Genomic DNA, 22,949 nt, shown 5'->3' with positions numbered 1-22,949 from the left:
GGGGCTCCTGGGAGGATTCAATGAAATGAGGCTGGGCAGGATCTGGGAAGCCCTGGGTAAATTAACTAAGATTATATCCTGGAGGATGGCTGAAGTAAGGACAGGAGAACTGACCTGCTATTTTACCATTATCTTCTCTCAATTCAAAAACAAAGAAAAGAAAACACACAAAATATGCCCAGAGGGTAAATCACTATTTCTTAATATGACAGCAAGATTTAACAAAAATACAGGATGAGGAAGTTCCCTTTTGGCACAGTAGGTTAAGGATCTGGCGTTGCTGTGCTGTTTGATCCCTGACCAGGGAACTTCCAAATGCCTTAGGTGCAGCCAGAAAAGAGGGAGAGAGAGAGAGAAAGAGGATGCCTGGTTAAAAGCTGCAGTTTATTTATTTATTTATTTTGCTTTTTTAGGTTCTCAGGTTAGGGGTCAAATTGGAGCTGTAGCTGCCGGCCTACACCGCAGCTATAGCAACTCGGAATCTGAACCGAATCTGCAACCTTCGCCACAGCTCATGGCAATGTCAGATCCTTAACCCACTGATTGGGGCTAGGCGTCGAACCCACATTCTCATGGATCCTAGTCAGGTTTGTTAACGACTGAGCCTCGACGGGAACTCCCAAAATCTGCACTTCATTTTTATTTATTTATTTTTTATTACTCAATGAATTTTATTTCATTTATAAATCTGCACTTTAGAGAAACTGAAACTAATACTGTTTTATTTTATTATTTATTTATTTTGCTTTTTAGGGCCGCACTTGTGACATATGGAGGTTCCCAGGTTAGGGGTCTAAATCGGAGCTACACCTGCTGGCCTACACCACAGCTCATGACAACGCTGGATCCTTAACCCCCGAGCGAGGCCAGGGATCAAACTGGGAACCTCATGGTTACTAGTTGAATTCGTTTCCGCTAAGCCACGATGGGAATTTCCCTAATACTATTTTAGCATAAGTGCATCCCATGCAGTATCACATCTTGCCACCCTGCCCCAAGCTGCATCAAAAAACTCCATTCCTTATACATCCCAATTTCTCCTCCCACCTCTGGGTGTTGGGCACTCAGAGCTCCTGCTGCCTGGGCCACACTTCCTCCTCCCCACCTCTGCCTGGAGAGCTCCTATCCAGCTCAGACATCCCCACTTTCAGGAAGTTTCCCTGCCCCAGTCTCAGGCTGTTCACCCTATGAAGTCTTGCTTCGGTTGCTGGACAGATGCCACAGAGGCAGGGAGAGATCTTGTTCCTTCTCGTTTTGTTTTGCTTTTTAGGGCTGCATCTGCAGCATATGGAAGTTCCCAGTCTAGGGGTTGCATGGGAGCTGCAGCTGCTGGCCTATGCCACAGCCACAGCAACGCAGGACCCAAACTGTGTCTGTGACCTACACTGCAGTTCACAGCAATGCCAGATCCTTAACTCCCTAAGCGGGGCCAGGGATCGAATCTGCTTCCTCATGGATACTAGTCAGGTTTGTAACCTGCTGAACCACAACAGGAACTTCTGTTTCTTCTTGTAGACTCAGTGCCTGGCTCACGCCGGACATTGAAAAGTCACTCAATGAAAAGTCAAAGCAATGAATGAATGCGTTTCCTCTGGACTCCCCTTTTCTCCTGTAGCAAAGCCCAACCCCACCCAACCCCTGCTGCTTCCCAAGCCTTGTGCGGTTCCTTCATGCCCTTTCACAAGGGATGCAATGCAGGTGGTACACACAGGAGACAGAACAGCACTGCCGAATCTCTGCATTCAGGTCACTCAACTGGGAATCAGGATTGCTCTTGCAAGAGCAACAGCCCCACCCAAATTCTAGCTTCTGATTTGGCTCCGGACATTGATTCCTCACTCTAGGGAGAGGGGCTACTCTTCATTGCCACCTCTGATAGACTGAGAAAGCGGAGGTTCAAAGAGGTTAAGGTCATGTGCCCAAGATTACACAGCTGAGCTCAAACTCAGGTGCCTCTGACAGGCAAGAGCTTGGTGTAGCCTCTTCCATCATCACACCATCTGAAGGAAGTCCCCACCAACAGGCATATTCCCTCCAGCGAAGGACCTGCCTTGGGATAGGGGCCTTTCCCATACTTTGCTGTGAGTTCCTGGCAGGGAAATGACTGCCCTGGTCTTTGAAGCTGTGCAGTGCGCTCTGCCCTGCACGCTGTTCTTCAACATCAGCTCCAGAGCTGTTCCTGGCCCAGCAGCATCCCTGATGGCCCCCTAGCTCTCTCAAGAACCTGAGTTCCACACTGTCTGGTTCACTGCTGCTGCCCATGCCTAGGACCCAACACCACCTGTATGATGGGTCACGATTTGGTGCATACGTGAATAGGTGAGACCCAAAGGCCAAACTTTGGGTGTGAGGCAGGGTGAGGCCAGGCAGGGGAGGACCAGGTACAAACTCCTGAAAGGAGAGAAGGCTTTCTGAGGCACCCAGAGGAGGCTGGCAGGGCAGATGTCAAATGCAGGGGACCACGGGAGCATCATAGCCTGGGCCAGTATCCAGCGTTTTGAACAAATTTGTGCTAGAAGAACACAGTCCTCTGGTAGGGAAGCCAAGAGAGCTCTGGAACCCAGCTGAAAGTGGTGGCACTGTCACTAAGTAGACAGACAAGGAGGGGTGAAAGGTTTACTGTTAAATTGGCCAAGACATTCTGCTCAGTGGAAGAAGCAAGATCCAGAACACTGTGAAAATGTAATCACATGTATGGTTTTTAGAAATTACAGGAAGTTTCTGTTGTGGCTCAGTGGTAACAAACCCTGCTAGTATCCATGAGGACGCAGGTTTGATCCCTGGCCTCGCTCAGTGGGATAAGGATCCAGCATTGCCAGGAGCTGCAGTGTAGGTTGAAGATGCTGCTCAGATCCTGCATTGCTGTGGCTGTGGCATAAGCCAGTGGCTACAGCTCCATTTTTTTTTTTTTTTTTTTTTTTTTTGTCTTTTTGCCATTTCTTGGGCCACTCCCTCGGCATATGGAGGTTCCCAGGCTAGGGGTCAAATCAGAGCTGTAGCCGCCCAGCCTACACCACAGCCACAGCAATGAGGGATCCGAGCCACGTCTGCAACTTACACCACAGCTCACAGCAACGCCAGATCCTTAACCCATTGAGCAAGGCCAGGGATCGTACCCGCAACCTCATGGTTCCTAGTCGGATTCGTTAACCACTGAGCCACGACAGGAACTCCTCCTTTTTTTTTTTTTTTTTTTTTTTTTTTTTTTCGTCTTTTGTCTTTTTAGGGCTGCATCTGCAGCATATGGAGGTTCCCAGGCTAGGGGTCAAATCAGAGTTACAGCTGCCAGCCTACACCACAGCCACAGCAATGCCAGATCCAAGCCACATCTGCAGCCTACACCACAGCTCATGCCAACGCTGGATCCTCAACCCACTGAGCAAGGCCAGGGATCGAACCCGCAACCTCATGGTTCCTAGTCGGATTTGTTAACCACTGAGCCACAATGGGAACTCCTGTCACGTCATGTTTATGTAATTAGGAAGTATAGAAAAAAAAAATCTCAGTGAGTCCCCCTCCTTTCTTGGGAAGCTTTGCCTGCCCCCTCCTTGCTTGCAAACTCCCACAGGCCCTGGGCCTCTGCTCCTGATTAAACCGTACCTTGCTCTTTGGTTTTCTGGAGCTGTTGTGGGGTCTGTCTACAGGAAGCTATGGCCCCTGCACCTGGCCCAGGTGAATGGATAGATGAAGAAGGCGACCCAGACATTGCTCTGAGATGTAAAGGGCAGTTCTGTGTTTCTGGGGGGAAGCCGCAATTGGACCTGGGTCCAAATACTGGCTGTGCCACCAACCAGCCAGCTGCCTTAGAACTGACCTTTCTGAGCCTTAGTCTTCCCACCTGTACAATGGGCCCAAGAGCTGTGTCTACTCACTGGCTTGGGTATGCAGGCAGAAGCCCAGCAGAGCCTCAGGTGAGGAGTGGGGAGAGGCAAGGCCCGCAGAGGTGGAGTCAGGTGAGGCGATGCCCCACTTACCTAGTGAAGTTCCTCTTGGCAGCTGAGGGGCAGAGGGGAGAAGTCTGGCTCCTCCGAATTAGCTGTGGGCAGGGTCCGGGGGGCTCTGCTGGGTAGCCAGAGGGGCGAGGGCAGGCCAAGCCTGCTCAGGGTGCGGAGCACTTGGAATTTCCAGATTCCAGCTTTGCAGTCTCCTTTGGGGAGCCTCCTCTCTCCCCAGGGCCTCGTGGGGCTTCCTGTGCAATGGGGGAGGGGCCAGCTCCCTCATGGCCTGGACACCAGGAAGCCCCCGGGCTGGGATAGCAGCTTCTGGTCACAGTCACGAGGCAGGCTGGGCCCAGGGCCCTTATCTTGCCCGACCTTGTGGGGCTGACCACTCCCTCCTTCTGGAAAATGTGGCCCCCTGCCCTCTCTGAGGCCTCTTTCCCCTTAAATCCTGAGGATCCTGGGGTGGGGCCTTGGCGCCTAGTTCTACCCCTTGGCTCACTACTCTGGAGTGCTCACTGGCCCCAGCCTGCACCACCTTCCAGAAGCCTCCCCCTGGAGACCCTGGGGCATCTCTGACTCAGCAGTCTGTGCCTGCCCTGCTGCCCCCTCCCCCAGGGTCGCTCTCAGAGGGCCCTGTTGCCCAAGCCTTAAGTGCTGGCCACTCCCAGGCACCTTCCGCCCTCCCCCACCAGCTCTACCAATTTGAATTCCTGACCAGCCCTCCCTCTGGCCTCCTCCCTAGACCCAAGCCCTGCCCCCAGGCTGGGGGAAGGAATCCTCCAGATAAGGACAAGGGGCAAAGGGACACACCTGGGCTCAGACCCCCTGCTCTGCCACCTACGCCTACACGCTGAGTAACCTTGATGAGTGACCTCTCCTCTCTGGGCCTGAGTTTCTCTGTCTGTAAAAAGGGGAAATAATTATGCCCTCCTGGATACACTGGCCTGGGGTGGGCATACGTGAGCTAAAGCACTGGACCAGTGCTCTGGAAAGGTCACTTCTCATCAGGAAGGGCAGCCACCGGGAGCCCCAGGCCAACCCTTTCTTGAGGCGGCGTCCGGTTTGATGTCTGCTCCACACCAGCACAGGATGCCTGCATGGAGGGTGCAAGGAGGAGCAAGACAGCATGATAGGGAAGGCAGCAGAGTTAATGAGTAATTCCAGGGCTCCAGGACCATGCCTGGAGGCTGTCCAGGCACCTGGGAGGGGCGGCTGAATCCAGAGAGGGCGGGTGGGCTCGGGAAGGCTGTCCTATGACATGATAGAGGGCGCCTCTGAAGGACATCTTGGGAGTGAACTGGCTGAGGTGGTAGGGCCACCGCCAGGCCAATTTTAAGAAAGAGGAAATTGAGCAGGAGAAGCCCATCCTCCAGGGGGTCACCTCTGACCAAAGCACCCTGACCAAGGGGATGTGGCCCATGAGGTCAATGTCCTGGACGTCCAGCCAGGTGGGTACAGCCCAGGATCAGTTATTGAAGGATCTGAAGGGAATTTCCCTGAGGGCTCAGGGCACAATGGGCACACACACCTGTAGCCAAGTATCAGTGGGCTTTCAAGAGAGGGGGAATCTCCAACCAAGGGCATTCCCTCCCAGACAGACCCATGACAGACTCTACCAGCCACTGGCACTTGGCCGGGCTGGCTGGCTCCGTGGGCTGGCTGGAGTGTCAGTGGTGTCACCACTGCTCCTGGAACCCTCTGTACCCAGGATCCTGGAGCCAGCTCCATCTGGAGACACTAGATTTGACAAGACCTGAATGGGCCTAGCTGGTTCTACCTTAGTTGGAAAGACTGACCTCCTGCAAGCCTCATCCAGCCTCCAAATCCGATCTCCAAGGGATGCGACAGGGAGTTAGGGTGTGACAGAAAGGTGGAATGAGCTTCAAATGGGCCTTGAAGGTGTCTCTGGGCTTTTCACTCTGTGACTTCATGCTGTGCTCTTATGAACACAGGTGTCACATAAGGACTCTGAAATGTATCGGTTAACATTATGTTCTGAGAGGGTTCCCACTGTGGCTCAGCAGTAACAAAACCAACTAGTATCCATGAAGATGCAGGTTCAATCTCTGGCCTCACACAGCAGATTAAGGATCCAGCATTGCGGTGAGCCATGGTGTGTCACAGACTTGGCTTGGATCCCATGCTGTTGTGGCTGTGTTGTAAGCCCCTAGCCTGGGAACTTCATAAGCCTCAGGTGCGGCCCTGAAAAGCGAAAAAAAAAAAAAAAAAAAAAAAAACAAGCAAAAACTAACAAACAAAGAAACACCAAACACCCCACAAAAAATTATGTTCTGAAAATGGGCATTGACAGAGGGTGAGATGGGTGGGCAGATCAATGAGAGGCAGAGAGGGGTGACTGGGGGTCCCCCCAGCAGATGAGCCTTGGAAAAGGCTGGCCATGTTGAGGCTGGTTCGCTGTGGCGGCTGGCTCTTGTCTCCTTGTGGGTCAAGGGGGGTAACTGAGCCGGCGGCATGGGGAGCCAGAGCAGAAGAAGAGGTCTCTGATGAGAAATGACCGGGGGGAGGGCTGGCGAGGTGCTGAGACCTGACCGGAGGCCCCCAGGCAGAAGTGGCCGGCGCCAGGACAGGCGGAGTGACCCTTGCTCCAGAACTCTCCAGACTCTCTAGACACTGCCCGTTGCCCACCCCACAGCTTCCTCTGCCCTCTGGCCAGCTGGGCTTCCATCCCCCGTCCCTTCCTGGGCAGGCCTGGACAAGCTTTGGGCCTCCAGGTCGTCTCTGGGAAGGGGCAGGGCAGGCATCTGCCCCTTTCCAGCTTCTTACCTTGCGACTCCTATATGGCCTCCCCTGCCCCCGCTTAAAATCTTATTTATTTAATTTTTTTTTGTTTAAGAATCATAGAGTTTACTGTTTCTTTTCCATCATTTGGCACATATCCGAGGCACATTAGAAAATTAAAAATCATAAATTACTTTGTAGAAAAATAATCAGCCCCTCCCTTCTATATTTAATTTTTTTTTTTTTTTTTTTTTGTCTTTTTGCCATTTCTTCGGCCGCTCCCGCAGCATATGGAGTTTCCCAGGCTAGGGGTCAAATCGGAGCAGTAGCCACCGGCCTAAGCCAGAGCCACAGCAACTCAGGATCCGAGCTGTGTCTGCAACCTACACCACAGCTCATTGGCAATGCTGGATCCTTAACCCATTGAACAAGGCCAGGGATGGAACCCGCAGCCTCATGGTTCCTAGTCGGATTCGTTAATCACTGAGCCATGAGGGGAACGCCTTAATTTTATTTTTATATTATTTAGTTGATTTACAGTGTTTGTCAAATTCTACTGTACAGTAAATTGACCCAGTCGTACTATTTTTCTCATACGATTTTCCATCATGGTCTATCATGAGTGATTGGACATAGCTCCCTGTGCTATACAGCAGGACCCCATTGCTTATCCATTCTAAATGTAATACCCTGCTCAAAATCTTCAGGTCCCCAGGGTCCCTGGGGGAAGCAAGCTGGGCCCCGAACCATCTGCCCTGCCATGGACCCCCTTACCTGTGCCTTCACCAGCTTTCATGGTCTTCTTTTGGTTCCTGATCTGGCCAAGTGCTTTTTTCTTTTTCTTTTTACGGCTGCATCTGTGACATATGGATATTCCCAGGCTAGGGGTCGAATCAGAGCTGGAGCTGGTGGTCTATAACCCACTGAACAAGGCCAGGGATTGAACCCACATCCTTGTGGATACTATTCAGGTTCCTAACCTACTGAACCACAATGGAAATTCCTGGGACAAGTGCTCTGTACATATGACCTGCTCAGATCAAAGCTCCTGCCCCCAGCCCTGCCACAGATGAGGAAACTGAGGCTCAGAGAGGCCTCCCAGCTGTCCACAGGCTGGCTAGGTTCCGACCTAGTAAGCTGTGGCCTCAGGGAACTGGGATTTGCAGGTGGAGGCTTTGCTGTGGCTGGACATCCACCTCGCTGGGCCTCACACAGGGTACCTGTGGGCACGCGGGGGCTCCCCAAGTTGCTCTGGGGAGAGCAGTGGGGGAGAACAGGGCTGAGCAGGGCCTGAATCCCAGGCCTGCAGGGTCAAAGCGATTGTTTCTGCTGGTGCTGAAGCTGGGGCTCAGAGACTGAGCAGGAGGCATGGGCCTAGCGCCCAGTCCCTGGGGAGCAGCCCTCGTGCATGCAGGCTGCCCCCCGGCGGCGGCATGAGAAAGCTCTGGGGGACTGTTTCTGAGACCCTTCCAGGAGAGGAGGCCCTGGCCATCAGGTGTGTCCCGGTCCCCAATTCCTACGCGCCCCCCCAAATGCAACCTGTGCCACTGCTCACTGAGTTTCCCCAAATGAGCAATCACTTATTTTCATGAGTGGGGCCTTTGTTTCTGCAGTTCCCATTTCCTAGGATGCTCCCTCCTCACCCACTCCAGGGCCTATGGTCAGAATTAGAGCCTTCCTCTGCTGCCCAGGGTCCATGTCTGACTCTGTTTCAGGGGATGGGGAGGCCCAGTGCTTGGGGTGAAAACCTGGAGCCCTGAACAGGGGCCACACACAGAGGATGTCAGAAACTGCTTGCTCCTTCATGCCACATAAATTTATTGAGGACCTACCATGTGCCAGGCAATGAACAAGCCAAAGAGGTCCCTTCCTTTGTGGGGCTTACATTGGGCTAGAATGTAAGGGGTGGAGCTCAGATAACAGAAGAACCACAAGGAACATACCAGGTGTGGATGAGCACTCTGGAGAAAGATAAAGCAGGGTGGGGGCTGGAGTGGATGGTGGGGGTGCCACTTCATGGCCAGGATATTAACTACTCTGCAGCTTCTGGAAAAAGGCAAATGATCTTGGTCGATGATCAGGGAAGGAGGTTGTTCCCATTGTGGCTCAGCGGAAACAAACTCAACTAGTATCCATGAGGACGCATTTTTGATCCCTGGCCTTGCTCAGTGGGTTAAGGTCCCGCATTGCTGTGGCTGTGGCTTAGGCTGGCAGCTGCAGCTCCGATTCGACCCCTAGCCTGGGAACTTCCATATGCCTCGGGTACAGCCCTAAACAGACAAAGACAAAAAAAAAAAAAAAAAAAAAAAGACTGATGGGACAAAGAGTTCCCTGGTGGCTCAGCAGGTTAAGGACCTTGGCATTGCCAAGGCTGTGGCTCTGCTGCAGTCCAGGTCTGATCCCAGGTGTGGCCAAAAAAAAGAAAAGAAATTGTGAGATGATCTGGATTGCCTCCCCAAGCCAGCCAAGCAGCCTCTGAGTTGGCCTTCTCACTGTAAGACGCGATGGGTGTGTGACAGGTGATCATAGAGTTCAGTGGACAGGCCTGAAGTCTCAGCTCCCAAATGGTGATTACACTGCCCCCCTGCTGGTACATGTGTCAGGTGTCGGCATCCCACGGGCCTACCCCTCCCAGCCTCCTCCAGAGAGAACGTGCCCTGGCTCCAATCCTTCTAGCCAGGATGCTTCTGGTAGGTTCCTCCTGTCCCCAGGGAAGGTGGTGCCCTTCCTCTGACACCAGAGGAGACATGAGGCATCAGATAGAAGCAGAGAAGAACAGAGACCACCCTTGGTCTACACCCTCTGGGGAGCCCCCCAAAGGCTCAGCTCCATAGCCAAGGGGCCCTCTGAGCCTCAACTGCTCTTCTGTAAATGGGGTGACTGTGGACATGCCCTTCCATGGAGGCCCCTCAAGGACAGGCACTGGGGAAAGGGGGCCATTAATGCCTAACGCAGAGCAGGGAACCCAGTCTGGAAAGGGCTGACCCCAGGGGCACAGCCTGCTATAGGGACACCCACAGTAGAGGCTGGCGGGGCCAGGTCTTTGGGGTTCTGCTTCTCATCTCTGGCTGTTTGCTGGAGCCTCTGCAGCCCTACCAGCAGATACTGAGCTGAGCCCCTCTAAAGGGAACCTCCCCACTACCAGGAAAACATGCCTGAAGCCCTTGGAGACCCTTGGACAGAGAAAGGGAGGAGAGGCGGGCTTGGTCCCTGGTTGTGCTTTCACTTCTAAAATATTCTCTTTTTTCTGAACATTTTAATGAGGAGTTGAACATGAGATAAAAACTAACATTCTGGTTGCTTTTTTTTTTTTTTTTTTTTTTTTTTTTGAGGCAGGCTTTTCTTGAGACTTTCATACAAGGCAACAGGTGAATAAAGATAAACTCCTAACGAAGACGCATTAGGAGCACAAGAAAAAGCACTTCTCCAAATACCTGCTGCAGTTACCAGTCTGTGTCACACTCTGGGGGCTATCTGCTCTGCTTCTTTTTGGACACAGCTCAGGACAGACTCATGCCCTGCCGCTGGGGAAGCCAGGGAGGCCAGGGAGGATGGGTACTGTCGCCAGGTCTGCACAGCAGCATGTGGAGCAGGCGTTGCTCATGGAAATGAGGAGGGTGCTGGTGGTGGGTTGGTGTTCCCTGTTCCGCGGGGCTCAGGTGGCGGGGGTGCCACCACCCTGGCAGGGAGTGGCGCTCACTCTCTGGGGAAGCACATGTCATCCAACAGGTGGGCTGGGATCAGGCCCCTGTGGCCACCTGACTCCCCGTAATAGAATCCCTTGTCATCCACAGGCCCGTAGACAGTGACCACGTCCCCTGCCCTCAGTGACAGCATGCCCTTCACTGAGCCCCCTGCTGGCCCATCCCTGGGGTCATAGTCCAGAGCCGCTAACATGGTCTTCGGAGTCCACAGTGAGGGCCTCTCCTGGGACCTGGGGGAGGAGTGCTGGGGGCTGGGGAGCCCCCCCAAGTCACGAAGGTAGGCCCCAGAGGGCGGGTGTCCTTGCCCCAGCAGATGCCACCTTGTTCCAGTGCAATCTATGTCTGCCTCCACCTCAGCCGCCAGGTGCCCAGGGATGTTGCCCACCTGCTTGTCATGCTCACTGCGATAGAAGCCGTGGGGGTCCTGAGAACACCACACTCTCAGCAGCTGCCCTTTCCTCAAGGCCAGCTCCTCCTCTGCAGCCTCAGGGGAGGCAGACATCCCCAGAGGGTCGTAATCAGAGAGGGCCACAAAGATGTTGGTCGGGTCTGCCCTGGTCCCCAGAGGTGGGGCGCTGCCCCTGGACATCCTGACGACCTTGCTGGACAGAGCAGGACACAGTGACGAGCTGGGCTCCTGGGGCCACCGCTCTCTCTTGCCCCCCAGAGCCAGACCTCGCCTGCTCTGCCTCCTCGGCACCTTCCTCTGTTCTTGCCCTTCTGAGCCCCACAGACCGAAGCACCCTGCCTCCTCCCGCAGAATGTCATAGATGTCAGGCACGGATTGTTGGCTGGTGCCCAGTGGGAGAGGGGCATTTTGCATTTGTTTGGGGATCTTATCAAGGGCAGCCTTCTCCTGAAATGGCTCTTTTCCCGGTCCACCCTCAGGGGACAGCTGGATGACTCCTGCAGAGGGGCTTTGTTTGATGCCCATGTGCCGCTGGTAGTGGCTCTCTTCTCTCCACTCCTGGCCCCTAGGCAGAGGTGGCCCATGGTTCCGGGGACCCTTCTGAAAGAGCAGATCCTTTCTGCAGAGCCCCTGGGCATCTGCAGGCCCCTGGGCTTGGCTGCCCAGCCCTGCACATGGACATTCTCCTTCTGAATTCAGCATGGGCATCGGGGACCGCCTCTTTTGGGGTTCTTCAGGGAAGGCTACTAGAGACTTGACCTGCGGCTCCCCACAATTTCCAGGGGCATAGGGATTAGCCTTGGCACTCAGGGGAGACAGTACCAGTCTCTGAGGGCAGAGGGTGAAGGTCACTGCACAGGTGGAAGGGTCCCTGCAGGTGTAGCTAAAGGGAGACATCTTTGGCAGGCGGTCACAGGGGAAGCAGCTATGAGGAATTTCAGCTGGCACCGAGTCTAGGGACTCACCATAGAGCGACATGGTTCGCACCGAGACCTTCTGGCACATCAGGGGCAGCTGGAGCTGGGAGCATTCGATCAGGGTGCTCCCAGCAGTGGCATCGGTGACCTCTGCCACCTTGAGCCCATCAGCATACACAGCATAGCCAGTGACTTGGACTCCATTGGAGGACCCGACTGAGTCGATGGTGACAGGAAGCCAGCTGACCACCAGGAGGCCCGGTGAGGTGTGGTGCTCCACCAGCACATCCAGAGGAGGGTCAGGGGGTCCTGCCAAGGGGGTGTTGAAGGTGATGGTGGAGGACATGGTTTCCCAGTGCCCCTGCAATGATTCCTGTGGCAGGTACACCTCCACCTGTGCCTGGTACCTCGTGCCAGGATGCAGGTGGTGGAAGGTATAGCAGCTTACCCCTGCTGGGGTCAGGGCACTCTCCAGGTCATTGAGGTACACCATGTGGGAGTGGTTGCTGCCAACCCAGGTGATCTCGGCCCATGTGGCTGCAACGCTCTGCAGGCGAAGTTGCATGGGGGGCACACAAAAGACCCTTCTGGCCCCCAGAAGAGGTTTGGAGAAGCCCCACTCATCTGCACTCCGCTGAGGGCCCAGCCAGCCATCACCAGTCTTGGTACCTGAGCCCTCTCTTGCCAATTCTGTCTTGGAGCCCAGCCTCGCCATATGGCCTGGCACCCTGTCCACTGCCCCCTGGGCTTTCCCAGCTTTCCCAGTGTCTTCCTTCAAAGCTTTGCCCTGCCCAGGCAGGAGTCGAGTGGGGCCAAGGTCAGGGAATGCAGGGGGCAGGCAGCCCAGGATGTCTGGGTCTGGAATCTGCTCCACCAGGTTGGATGGCACCAGCCCCCACCGGCCGTCTTCAAGTTCCCCTTCATAGAAGCCATCCTCGTCCATGTCCCCGAAGATAAACACATACTCCCCAGCTGTCAGGGGCAGCTCACTTTCTGGGTGCTCGTTGGGCCCCTCGAATGGATTGTAGCTATACCGAGCTAGGAAGATTCTGAGCTTGGAGGTGGCGGGGGCCTCTGAGTCCCCCACTTCCTGGGTTGAGGACACACTATCAGGCTCCAGATCCTCCACCTCTCTGGCTGTGTCCAGAGTAGGGCAAGATGGCACAGTGGCCCACATGGACTCCACCTCAGAGGAGGAGTTGGATGTGGAGCTGGTTTTCTTTGCCGGGGGCCTGGAGTCCCGAGCTCGGCTGCCTGGTTCTCTGTCTGGCTCTTGGGGGTCTCTGGCTGGTTCCTGGGGGGCAACAGGCTTCTCTAGCAGAAAGTCTTCCTTCTCCTGTTTGTCTCTGCCAGGTGGTGACCATGTTTGGTCTTCAGGCCCTGACTGCAACTTGGTGCCCCTACTATTTCTCCCTGGAGGCTCTGTGGCTTGGGGGGCCTTCCGGGGTTCCTGGGGAGGGTGAGCAGGCTGACATTGCAGGGTCCTCATCTCCTCTGGGGCAGCCTGGAGATCACACAGGGCCTTCTGCAGGTCGTCCTGCAGCTGCTGCTGCCTGTCCTGCCCTTGAGCCGTCTGCTGCAGCAGCTGCCCCGCCAGCAAGCCGCCATTCTCAAGCTCCTGCCACGTGCGGCCCACCTGCCCGTGCACTTCGCTGTCCTCGGCCACCACTTTCCGCGTCCAGTCAGCCTGGGCCTGCAGCCGAGCGTTCTCCTTGGCCAGCCAGGCGCCCTCGTGTAGCGCCGCCTGCAGCTGAGCCTCGGCATCTTCGCGGCCTTGCCGTGCCTCCGCCGCCTGCGCGCCCAGCTCCTCGCACTCTCGCCGCCGCGCGTCCAGCTCGAGCTCCAGCGCCTGCACTTGGCGCCGCGCCTCCTCGCAGGGCGCGCTCTGGCCGCCCGCCTCCGCTCGGCCGCTGCTGGTGGCCTGCTGCAGCGTCAACTGCCTCTGCAGACGCAACACTTCCCGCTGGGATTCGCGCTGCAGCCGGTCCAAGTCGCTGAAGCTAAGCCATTCGGCGCAGGCGGCGCCCCCTCCGGGGAGCGGGGCGCTACCAAGGCCTGAAGCAGCGCGCGCCTGCAGCAGGTGGCACTCCTGCCGCAGCTCTTCGATCTGCTTGTCCTTGGCCAGCAGCGCGCTCGCCTGCTCCGACAAGTCCCGCGAGCGCTGGCGGGCGAAGGCCTGGCACAGCTCCAGGCCAGCGAGGCTCTCGCCGGGCACGGGCGCGCTCACAGCCCGCAGATTGGTCTCCTGCAGCTTGCGTGCACGGTCCTCCAGGCGTCGCGCAAGGCTGGCCAGCTCGGCGTGCTTCACCTTGAGCCGCTTCACCTTCTCTCTTGCCTCGTCGGGGAAGCCCGCGCGCCTCACCTGTAGGTTCTCTTCGAGCAGGACAGAGCAGTGGCGCGCCAGAACCTGCAACGCTTCGGACAGCTCCGAGTTCCGCTTCACCAGCTCGCGGTAGTCCTCGCCCTGCGGCAAGGGGCTCGGGGCTTCGCACGGCTTACTCCCCGACTCTTCCCCTTCTCGCATGTCGCCAGGTCTTCTGTGCTCCGACGGTGGTGGCGGCGGCGGGGGGCCTGGGGATCCTGGGATGAAGGTGTCTGGCGAGGAGGCTTCGGGGGTCTTGGGGCGACTCAGGGTGCTGCCGAGTGAGCAGGAATGCGCTCGGGCCAAGGAATCGAGGGAGCTGGCGCGCGCGGGGAGCAGGCTGTCTGGGGACTTGGAGCACGCAGCGGGCACTCGGTCGAGGGAGCGGGAGCGCGCGCGGGCGCCGGCGTTCCCGCCATCAAGGGATCCGAGTTGATGTGGGGACTTTGCGGTGGTCTCGTGGGACGGCTCTTCAGAAGAAGGCACGACCGGAGGGTCGGCGGCGCCGGACAAGGCGGGGTGCCCGCGGAAGTGCTCCAGGATATACTTGAGGAAGAGCTGGCGCTCCACGTCGAGCGCCGCCTGCAGGTGGCGGATGCGCGAGGCCTGCTCGCCGTCAGTTTCCCAGCGGAGCTGGGCCAGCACATCCTGGAGGCGACAGCGGCACTGCGCGGCGGCGACTTCGGGCGCCCCCACTCGGCTGCAGTAGCCGCGGTTCACCAGCTCCTCGGCCAGCTGGCGCTGTAGCTCCCGAGCCTGGCGCACCACGCCGTCGCGCTCGCGATGCAGCAGCTGCTGCAGCTGCCGCATCTCGGCCTCCTTCCAGCGCAACAGCTGCCGGATCTCGGCCTCGCGCTCCCGCAGCACCTCCTCCTGCAGCTGCCGCAGCTCCCGGCCACGCTGTGCCTCCCACTTGGAGCGCAGGTGGTCAACCAGCTGCTGCCGCTCCCGCTCGGCCGCCTCCTTCAGCTGGCGCGCTTCGGCTGCGAAGCGCCGCCGATCCGCCCGCCCGCGCGCCCGCTCAGCTTCCAGCTCAGCCCGAAGCTTCTCCAGCTCCCGCCTCTGCTCCTCCAGTGCCGCCGCCGCCGGGCCCGGAGTAGCCAGCTTCTTGGGTGTCGCGTGGCCGCTGCCCGAAGGGCTGGGCGAGTCCTTGGTCATGGTGGCCGCGGCCGGGCCAAACGTCTGACCTCTCCTGGCCCAGGCCGCCTCTCGCCAACGGCAGCCGACCTGGCCGCGGCCAACCGCCGCACGCGCCCCTTCCGGTGCCTGGCTGGGTCTCCTCGCGCCCCTCCTGTCTCTGGGTGCGTTCCCTACGACCTGCGGTGGGTGCACTAGCCTGCGCTCCACTCCCGGCTGCCTATGTCGGGGCTGGGCTCCTGACACTGGGCTCGACACTGCCTATGCCCTTCCTGGAATGCCCAGGACTCCCTCTGGCCCCAGGCTTCTCCCTGGTCCTACCACCAAGTCCCTAATGTCTCACCCCAGCCCTCTTCCAGGGACTGTATCGATCCCTTTCAGGCCCTGAACTCATGGGAAGTCTGAGCTGCTTCTTTGAGCTTGGAGAAGGGGGCTTGGTGTATGTGTCAAGATCACCAGTGGGGTGTGAGCACACCCCACCTGGCACTGCTGTGGATTCAGGTGGTCTGGCGGCTAGGAATCACCACAGGATATGCCCAAACTTGGGTGTGAGCCCTGGGCTCACCTGCAGGGGAGGGGGGAGCATCTGGCTCCTGCATCCCCACTGCACCTACCCTTCCAAAGACCCTTTCCAAGGACTTGCATGCATTATTTGTTTAAAACTCCTATTCCAAATTTACAGGGAAGTCTGCAGCCCAGGGGCTGGGCATGGTGCCAGGGGAGACAGGGGAGAAGAAGGGCTTGTTCAGGACCATAAGCCTGGCCTGCGGTTTCTTGGTTAGTTTTTACAATCACCCTGCAGGGTTGCTCAGGGAGATACGGACCTCCCCACAGTCACGTGGCCCAGAAGTAGCTGAATGTGGATTCAGGCCTGCATAACTCTGCCTCCTGATGCCATCTAACCAATCTCAGGGTCACAGCTGGGAGGGCCCCCCTCCCAGTCTTTTACCCAGTGTGGAGCCTCACATTTAACATGTTGCAGGAGAGTCAAGTGAAATCCGGAGGCAGGGTTGGAGAGGCAGGGTGGGAGATGAGAGGATGGGGCTGCCATGAGGGCCCGGCCTGCCCTTTGGTCTGGCTCAGAAGTGCCCAGGTCTGCCTGTGTTTCCAAAAAGTAAATGATTGGCTCGCTGGCTCCCCACACCACCTCCCTGGAGACAGCAAGGCCAGAGAGCTTTCCATGGTTCTCTAAAGGGCAGTGTGTCAGGTAGTTAAAGCTGGTGGGTCTTCAGAGTCAACTAGTCCTTAGCTTTTTCAGTTGCTCCCATGTTCTCATCTGTAAGATGGGCTAATAATGCAGCTCCCTCCTGTGCTTCGTGACCTCTCAGGGTTCCCTGACTTCTTGGAGCATTCATTTCCTCTGTTTATAAGGTTTCAAGGAGGTGAGAGTTCACAGTGCCCAGACAGAGCAAGGCTCCCTGGCAGCTCTCTAATTTTCATCCTAGTCCCTCTTTCACAGCTAGGGAAACTGAGGTCTGCAAGGCAGAAGTTTGGCTGGGGCCAGGCAGGGCTGCCATGCTGAAGGCAGGTACTCTCAGCCCCCTGAAACTCACTATGGATGCTCTGCCACTTTTTGGCTGAGGGATCACTGCTGGTTCCTTCACCTGTCCCAGCCTCTGCACAAGGGAGTATGTTGGTAGAAACAGACTCCCAGGGTTGGAGAGACACTGTCAGCCACAGGCTGGGTATATGGTAGGAGCTGCACTGAGGTCTGTGTAAGTTCCTATCTCCCCCATTCAGGCTCGGCCTGGACCTTTACAAGCTTCTTCCAGGAGTCTGAAGAGCCCCCTGGTTCAAAGGCCTCTGGGCCTTTGCATGTGTCATTCTCCCCTGTCTGGGATGCCAAATGGCCTGAAACAGAAATAACACTGCCCACTGTGGAACTACTATGTGCTATGCTCAGTGCTAATGCTTGCCTTTATTTATTTATTTATTTATTTATTTATTTATTTATTTACTTTAGGGCTGCACATACAGCATATGGAGGTTCATGGGCTAGGGGTCTAATTGGAACTACAGCTGCCAGCCTATGCCACAGCCACAGTAATGCAAGATCCGAGCTGTTTCTGCGAACTATACCATCACTCATGGCAATGTCAGATCCCCAACCCACTGAGCAAGGCTAGGGGTTGAACCTGCAACCTCATGGTTCCTAGTTGGATTAATTTCTGCTGCGCCACAATAAGAACTCTGGTTTAAACCACCCATTTTACAGATGAGAAGTTTTAAACTCCTATGGATTAAGAGTTTGACTCCAGGTGATCAGGCTAGTTAGTGGTTTTGTCCACTCACTTATATTAACCTTGTCTTATCCTTTGGCCTCTGCTTAGCAGTTCTTTCTCCTCCTTCAGGAAGCCTTCCCTGACTCTCCAGGCCAGGATTGGGCAACCCAGGCCTCTGCTGCCCTGATCGCACCAACTAATGCTTCTCCTTTTGGACCAGGGATGTATCTGATACACGTTTGGGTCCCTGCCCACAGGGGGCTCAAGGAGGGGTAAGTGAAAGTCCCTTCTGAGAAAGGAGAGATGGGAACCCAGGGCCAGGCAGGCAGGGCCTGAAGGGTGCAGACCTGCTTACTGCTCACCTGGCCTGCTTACTGCCCACATTCAGGTACCACCTAGAAGCAAGGGCTAGGACCCCAGGCCCCAGGCTGCCCAATGGGGCCTCAGGCAGAGGCATCAGGCTGGGCGGGGGGTGAGGCTCAGTCCTCAACAGAGATGTTGTTGGAATCCTAAGCTGTGGAACATGTGTGCATGTACACACACACACACACACACACACACACACACACACACACAGCTGTAGGAGCCCTACTTAAATCTGGCTCTCCCTGCCCTTCCTGCCCTGGCATCAAGTGGCTTCTGGGAGATGTGGATGGACATTTGGTACCTAGTCATTTGCATCCAGTCCCTAATGCTGTGACCACATTGAGACCCTTCTGCTTCTCAGTGTGTGGTGCCATCCTGGTCTGGGTTGCACCCAGAGCCTCTCACAGCTCAGGCTCTGCTGCTCTGAGGATGGCTTTCTAGCCACAAGCCACCCTCAAGGCCCCCAGGGTGAATCCCCCCCAGCCTCTCTTCTCTGACTCACCTTCCTGGGTTGCTCCTGGTGCAGAACAGACAGACGGGCCTCTCAATTTCATAGCCATTTCTCAGGTAGGTGGGCAGACCATCTCGGCCCCATCTTGCCGGTGGCAAAACCAAGGCTCAGAGAAGCACTTGCTGTGTTCATTCAGCATGTGGCCCTGTTGGCCCCACCCTTTTGCTGTACTCATGTTTTTCAAAATGGGTTCCCTTGAATGCTGATGTGCCATGGGTGATGCCATTGGGCAGTGGTGAGTAACATGAACATGGGGAATTTGGCTGCAGGTGTTCTTTTTGAGAGGTGAGGTGGATGCGGGGATGGGGAGTTGAGACACTGGAATGTCCAGGTGGTCGTGGGGCCACAGGGAGCATGTCTTCAGGAGACCCTCAGCACATTTCTGTTTGACAGAGGCTAAGGCCCTGAGGCTCAGCCAGAGCAGGTGGCTTACAAGGGCCCAAGGGCATCTGGATGGTCACCTCAGTGCAGTGGGTGGTGCTCTGCAGCCTGGCTGTCCTGTTGCAGCCCCGAGCAGTGGCTCCAATAGTCAGCGCAGGAAGGCAGGCTGCCACCAGGGAGAAGGACCCTGTGTGACTCTGGGAGCCCCACAGGCGCCATCCAGCCACCGCCCATGCTGGCACCACCCGAGGCACGTCAGAGGCATCTGGAATGTGGTCAAGTGGAAGAGCAAGCCAGGGCTTCACCGGTGCCAGGCTCCTGCCATCCCACACTCATCATGCTGTGCAGTGCTTGTGCAGTGACCTGCCTGTCACCCCCATGGATGACTTGGAGCACCAGGCTGCCTTCTCTGGGCCCTGGCTGTCTTGCCTAGAACATGAAAGGGACAGATTACTTGGGGTGGTTTTCAAACTGGGTTACTTCCCTACTGTCCTAGGGCTCCCGGACAAAACCGTAGGGGTGGGAAAGATTGACCAGAGCTGAAGGGGAGACACTGGCCCCATCTGCTTCAACAGGACACAGCCACTGGAGATCCCTGTTGTGGCTCAGTGGGTTAAGAACCCAACATAGTGTCCGGAGGATGCATGTTCGATCCCTCATCTTGCTCAGTGGGTTCAAGATCCAGCATTGCCTTGAGCTGCGGTGTAGGTTGAAGACACAGCTCAGATCCCGCGTTGCTGTGGCTGTGGTGTAGGCCAGTAGTCGCAGCTCTGATTTAACCCCTAGCCTGGGAAGTTCCATAGACCATAGGTGTGGCCCTAAAAAAGGGGGAAAAAAATAGGACACAGCCACTCACTCATGTCATTGGTCAGGTTCTAAGGAGGACTTTGGTTTAATAGTGTTTGAAAGAAGTGTGCTGCTAGGGACACATTTAAGACCATCAAACCTCTGGGTTAGAGGCTCCCCTGTCTATTATGAGCGCAGACACCACTGCCCCAACACCGTGTGACTCCAACGATCCTGAGAGGAAGCTTGTGCCCCTCACGTCTGGGTTCACCCTGTATTCCTGGTCACAGACCTCTGGGCCATGTGGTCATAGGGTCTGGGGTCCTGGGAAAGCTGATCCACAGCCCTCTTTTGTTGCCCGTGCCCTGAGCTTTTTGGAGCTTTCAAACTTGGTGAAGGTGTTCGGTTCCATCCTGGGGGCCCACCGGAGCATTTTAAGCTCCTACCTTCCGTGGCTACAGTCGGTCCAGGTTTCTTATTTTGGGTTAATATGTTTCCTATTGTTCTCAGACATCTCCCCAGCATTTAGAACAGTGTCTGGCACATGGTGCTCAGTAAACACGTGACTGAAGAAGAGAGAGGTGTGGCCTCTGTCTTCATGGAATTCACAGTCTAAGGGCAGACGCAGATGCTAAACACAAATGTGGCACAGGAACAGTGAACTTGGACTGTGGCAAGTGCCATGGGTGAGGGGTGTGGTGCTAATGGTAAGAGCACCAGCAGGGCAGGCTCCCCATGAGGCGAGGCCGGAGACTGAGGGCTGCCCACAGCTGAGATCAGGTGTCGGGCGGGGGGACCTGCAAGCCCTGCCCAGTGCAGGCTGTGTCCTTCTCATAGTTTTGTCGTGGTCCCCCTGTGCCTGAGGAGAAACTGGGGCTCAGAGAGAGCCACTCAGCAGCAGCCCAAACAGGGCTTCCTGCTCTAGGTGGTGGGAGGCCTGCCATCCTGGCTGTGCCCCTTTCTGGATGGATAGCAGAGGGGATCTACTTCCTGGGCCCCACAGCTGGCTTTGGCTGGTCCATGCCCTCCTGGGTGGCGAGAGGCAGCATGTGCCAGCTTCTAGTTCTCTGGCTGGGCATTCCCTGGCCTGCTGGGCTGGTCTCTCGCCCAGCCCGGCAGCCCTGGCCCTGCTCCCCAGGCGTGTGCCCCTGTGGGTGGCCAGCTGACTCCCACCTGCATGTGACAGGCCTTGCACCTGAGTCTTCACCACAGCTGGGGAGGCTGGCACGTCCCCTCCAGAGGAGGAAACTACTTGGGTTGCACAAGGCCTTGTGTCCAGGCCCATGTGCCCAAAGTCTGGGCTCTGAGCTGGTGCCCATAGAGCCTGGCCCATGGGCTCTGGCCACCCGAGTGTCCCGGTAATCCCCAAGCTGCTGCTCCGAGGACACTTCTATTGCCGGCAGCATTCTGACTTGCAGCTGCCTGCTGTGGCCAGGACGGACCAGACAGACCATCTTCTGCCTTCTGCATCTGCATTTGCTCTCTGCTCTGGGCCTTCGCCAGTCTCTCTCTCTCTGCAGCCTGCAGCATGAGGCCTTTGTCCATCTCCCCACTGACACCAGGGGCAATGCCTCTTGTCGGTCATTTAGTCATTGCTCTAGGTCATGGGATGATCTTTCCCTCATTGAATTTTTTTTTTCTTTGTCTTTTTAGGGCTGCACCTGTAGCATATGGAGGTTCCCAGGCTAGGGGTTGAATTGGAGCTACAGCTGCAGGCCTATGCCACAGCCACAGCAATGCCAGACCTGAGCTGTGTCTGTGACCTACACCACAGCTCACGGCAACACTGGATCCTTAACCCACTGAGAGAGGCCAGGGATCGAACCTGCATCCTCATGGATGCTAGTCAGATTCATTTCCTCCCAGCCACAACAGGAACTCCTTTCCTTCTTTGAACGTTTGCTGAGCACCCAATCTGGTCTATGCAGAGGGTGGTGGGCAGGTGGTATTTTAATTTCTGCATTCGCTAAGCACAGAGAACCTCCAATGGGGTTTATGAAGGAAAGGAGGAGGGAGCAAGATTGGGTGGAGGGGTAGGAGGGAAGTGGGGAGGGAAAGAGGGCACCCTTTGGGTTGACTAGGTCTCCCAGACCTTGCTTTAGACCTCATGGTTCAAGAACAGACTTGGGCTTCACCTTCTGACTAACTGGGTGGCCGAGAAAAACTTGATTTTTCTCAGTTTCTGCCTCTGCCAATGGGGCTGGTAAAACTTTTCACCTCAGAGGGTGGTTGGGGTGACAAAGGGAGGCTTGTGCATTCACACTGGTGGGACCCAGCACTCCACAGGCAGTCAAGTTCTCCAAGCAGGCATGGCAAGTCATGGCCTGAGGCATGACCAGCACTTGGCGGGTGGACAAGGTCCCACAAACAAAGGAGCTGCTTGGGCAGAGGCTTGGGTGCTGGGTGTGGGAAGGGAGGACTGTGGGGCACAAGGCTCTGGTCAGCAGAGGGACGTCAAGGCAGGGTCTCACTGCAGGGACCACATGGGGGTCTACTCCTGGGGCCCCCTTCCCAGCTGGAGGAGGCAGGGCAAGCTACTTTTTTTTTTTTTTTTAATTACTCAAATGAATTTATCACATCTGTAGCAAGCTACTTCTTTTGGGACTTCCTCACTTGTGACATACAGCATTTTAGCGTGGCTCTGTGGTGCCAGGGAGCTAGGTGACTGGTGCAAATGTCCAGCCCAGGCCAGTCAGCCCTAGTGAGTGTGAGTGCCATGGCTAATTCCCTGCCCTGGCAGAGGGACTTTCTTCTCCCTGCAACACCTTCTCCTGTCCCAGGCCCCTCCCCTCCCCTGTCCTCTGCCTTCATCAAACGTTCACACCTCTGTCACTTTCAAGTTGTTGCCTCCTCAGGGTGTGGCAAGCCCCTGGATGGCAGGTGACATTTTGTATCTCCCTCCCTGAACCCAGCAGGTGAGAACCTAGGACCTGTGCTGATTGGAGGAAGAAGCAGCATGTGGTAGTTTGAGCAGAAGGGCCAGGAACCTAGAAGGAGGAAGAGGCCTTTTAAAAAATTTTTTGGCCGTGTCTGTGGCATGCAGAAGTTCCTGGGGCCAGGGATTGAACCCCCGTCACAGCAGTTACCTGAGCCACAGCAGTGACAATGCCAGATCCTTAACCTGCTGAGCCACCAGGGATCTCCAGGAGAGACCTTTCTTTTTAAAATTTTTTATGGCCACATCCGCACCATGGAAATTCCTGGGCCAGAGATTGAATCTGAGCCACAGCTGCAACCTATGCTGCAGCTGTGACAATGCTGGATCATTTAACCCACTGCACTGGGCTGGAGATCAAACCTGCACCTCTGAAGCAAACTGAGCCACTGCAGTCAGATTCTTAACTCACTGCTCCACAGTGGGAACTCCTGGGAGAGGCCACTCTTGATGGGAGGCTTGAGGAGGTGGCATGAAAGGTCAGGTCTGGATGAATAGGGTGGCTGAGTGGAGGGCAGAGATGGTGTGATCACATGCCA

General features: G+C 56.1%; 1 protein-coding gene across 1 annotated transcript; it reads right to left on the bottom strand.

Moving 5' to 3' along the window:
- Positions 9,048-17,122, bottom strand: LOC100153093 (RIMS-binding protein 3A). Its single transcript, XM_001926953.5, has one exon. The coding sequence runs from the start codon at positions 15,228-15,230 to the stop codon at positions 10,377-10,379; it is 4,854 nt and encodes a 1,617-aa protein (XP_001926988.2). The 5' UTR covers positions 15,231-17,122; the 3' UTR covers positions 9,048-10,376.

The sequence above is a fragment of the Sus scrofa genome, chromosome 14 (genome assembly GCF_000003025.6).
Source record: "Sus scrofa isolate TJ Tabasco breed Duroc chromosome 14, Sscrofa11.1, whole genome shotgun sequence".
Classification (NCBI taxonomy): Eukaryota; Metazoa; Chordata; class Mammalia; order Artiodactyla; family Suidae; genus Sus; species Sus scrofa.
This window is presented reverse-complemented; position numbering and strand designations above follow the sequence as displayed.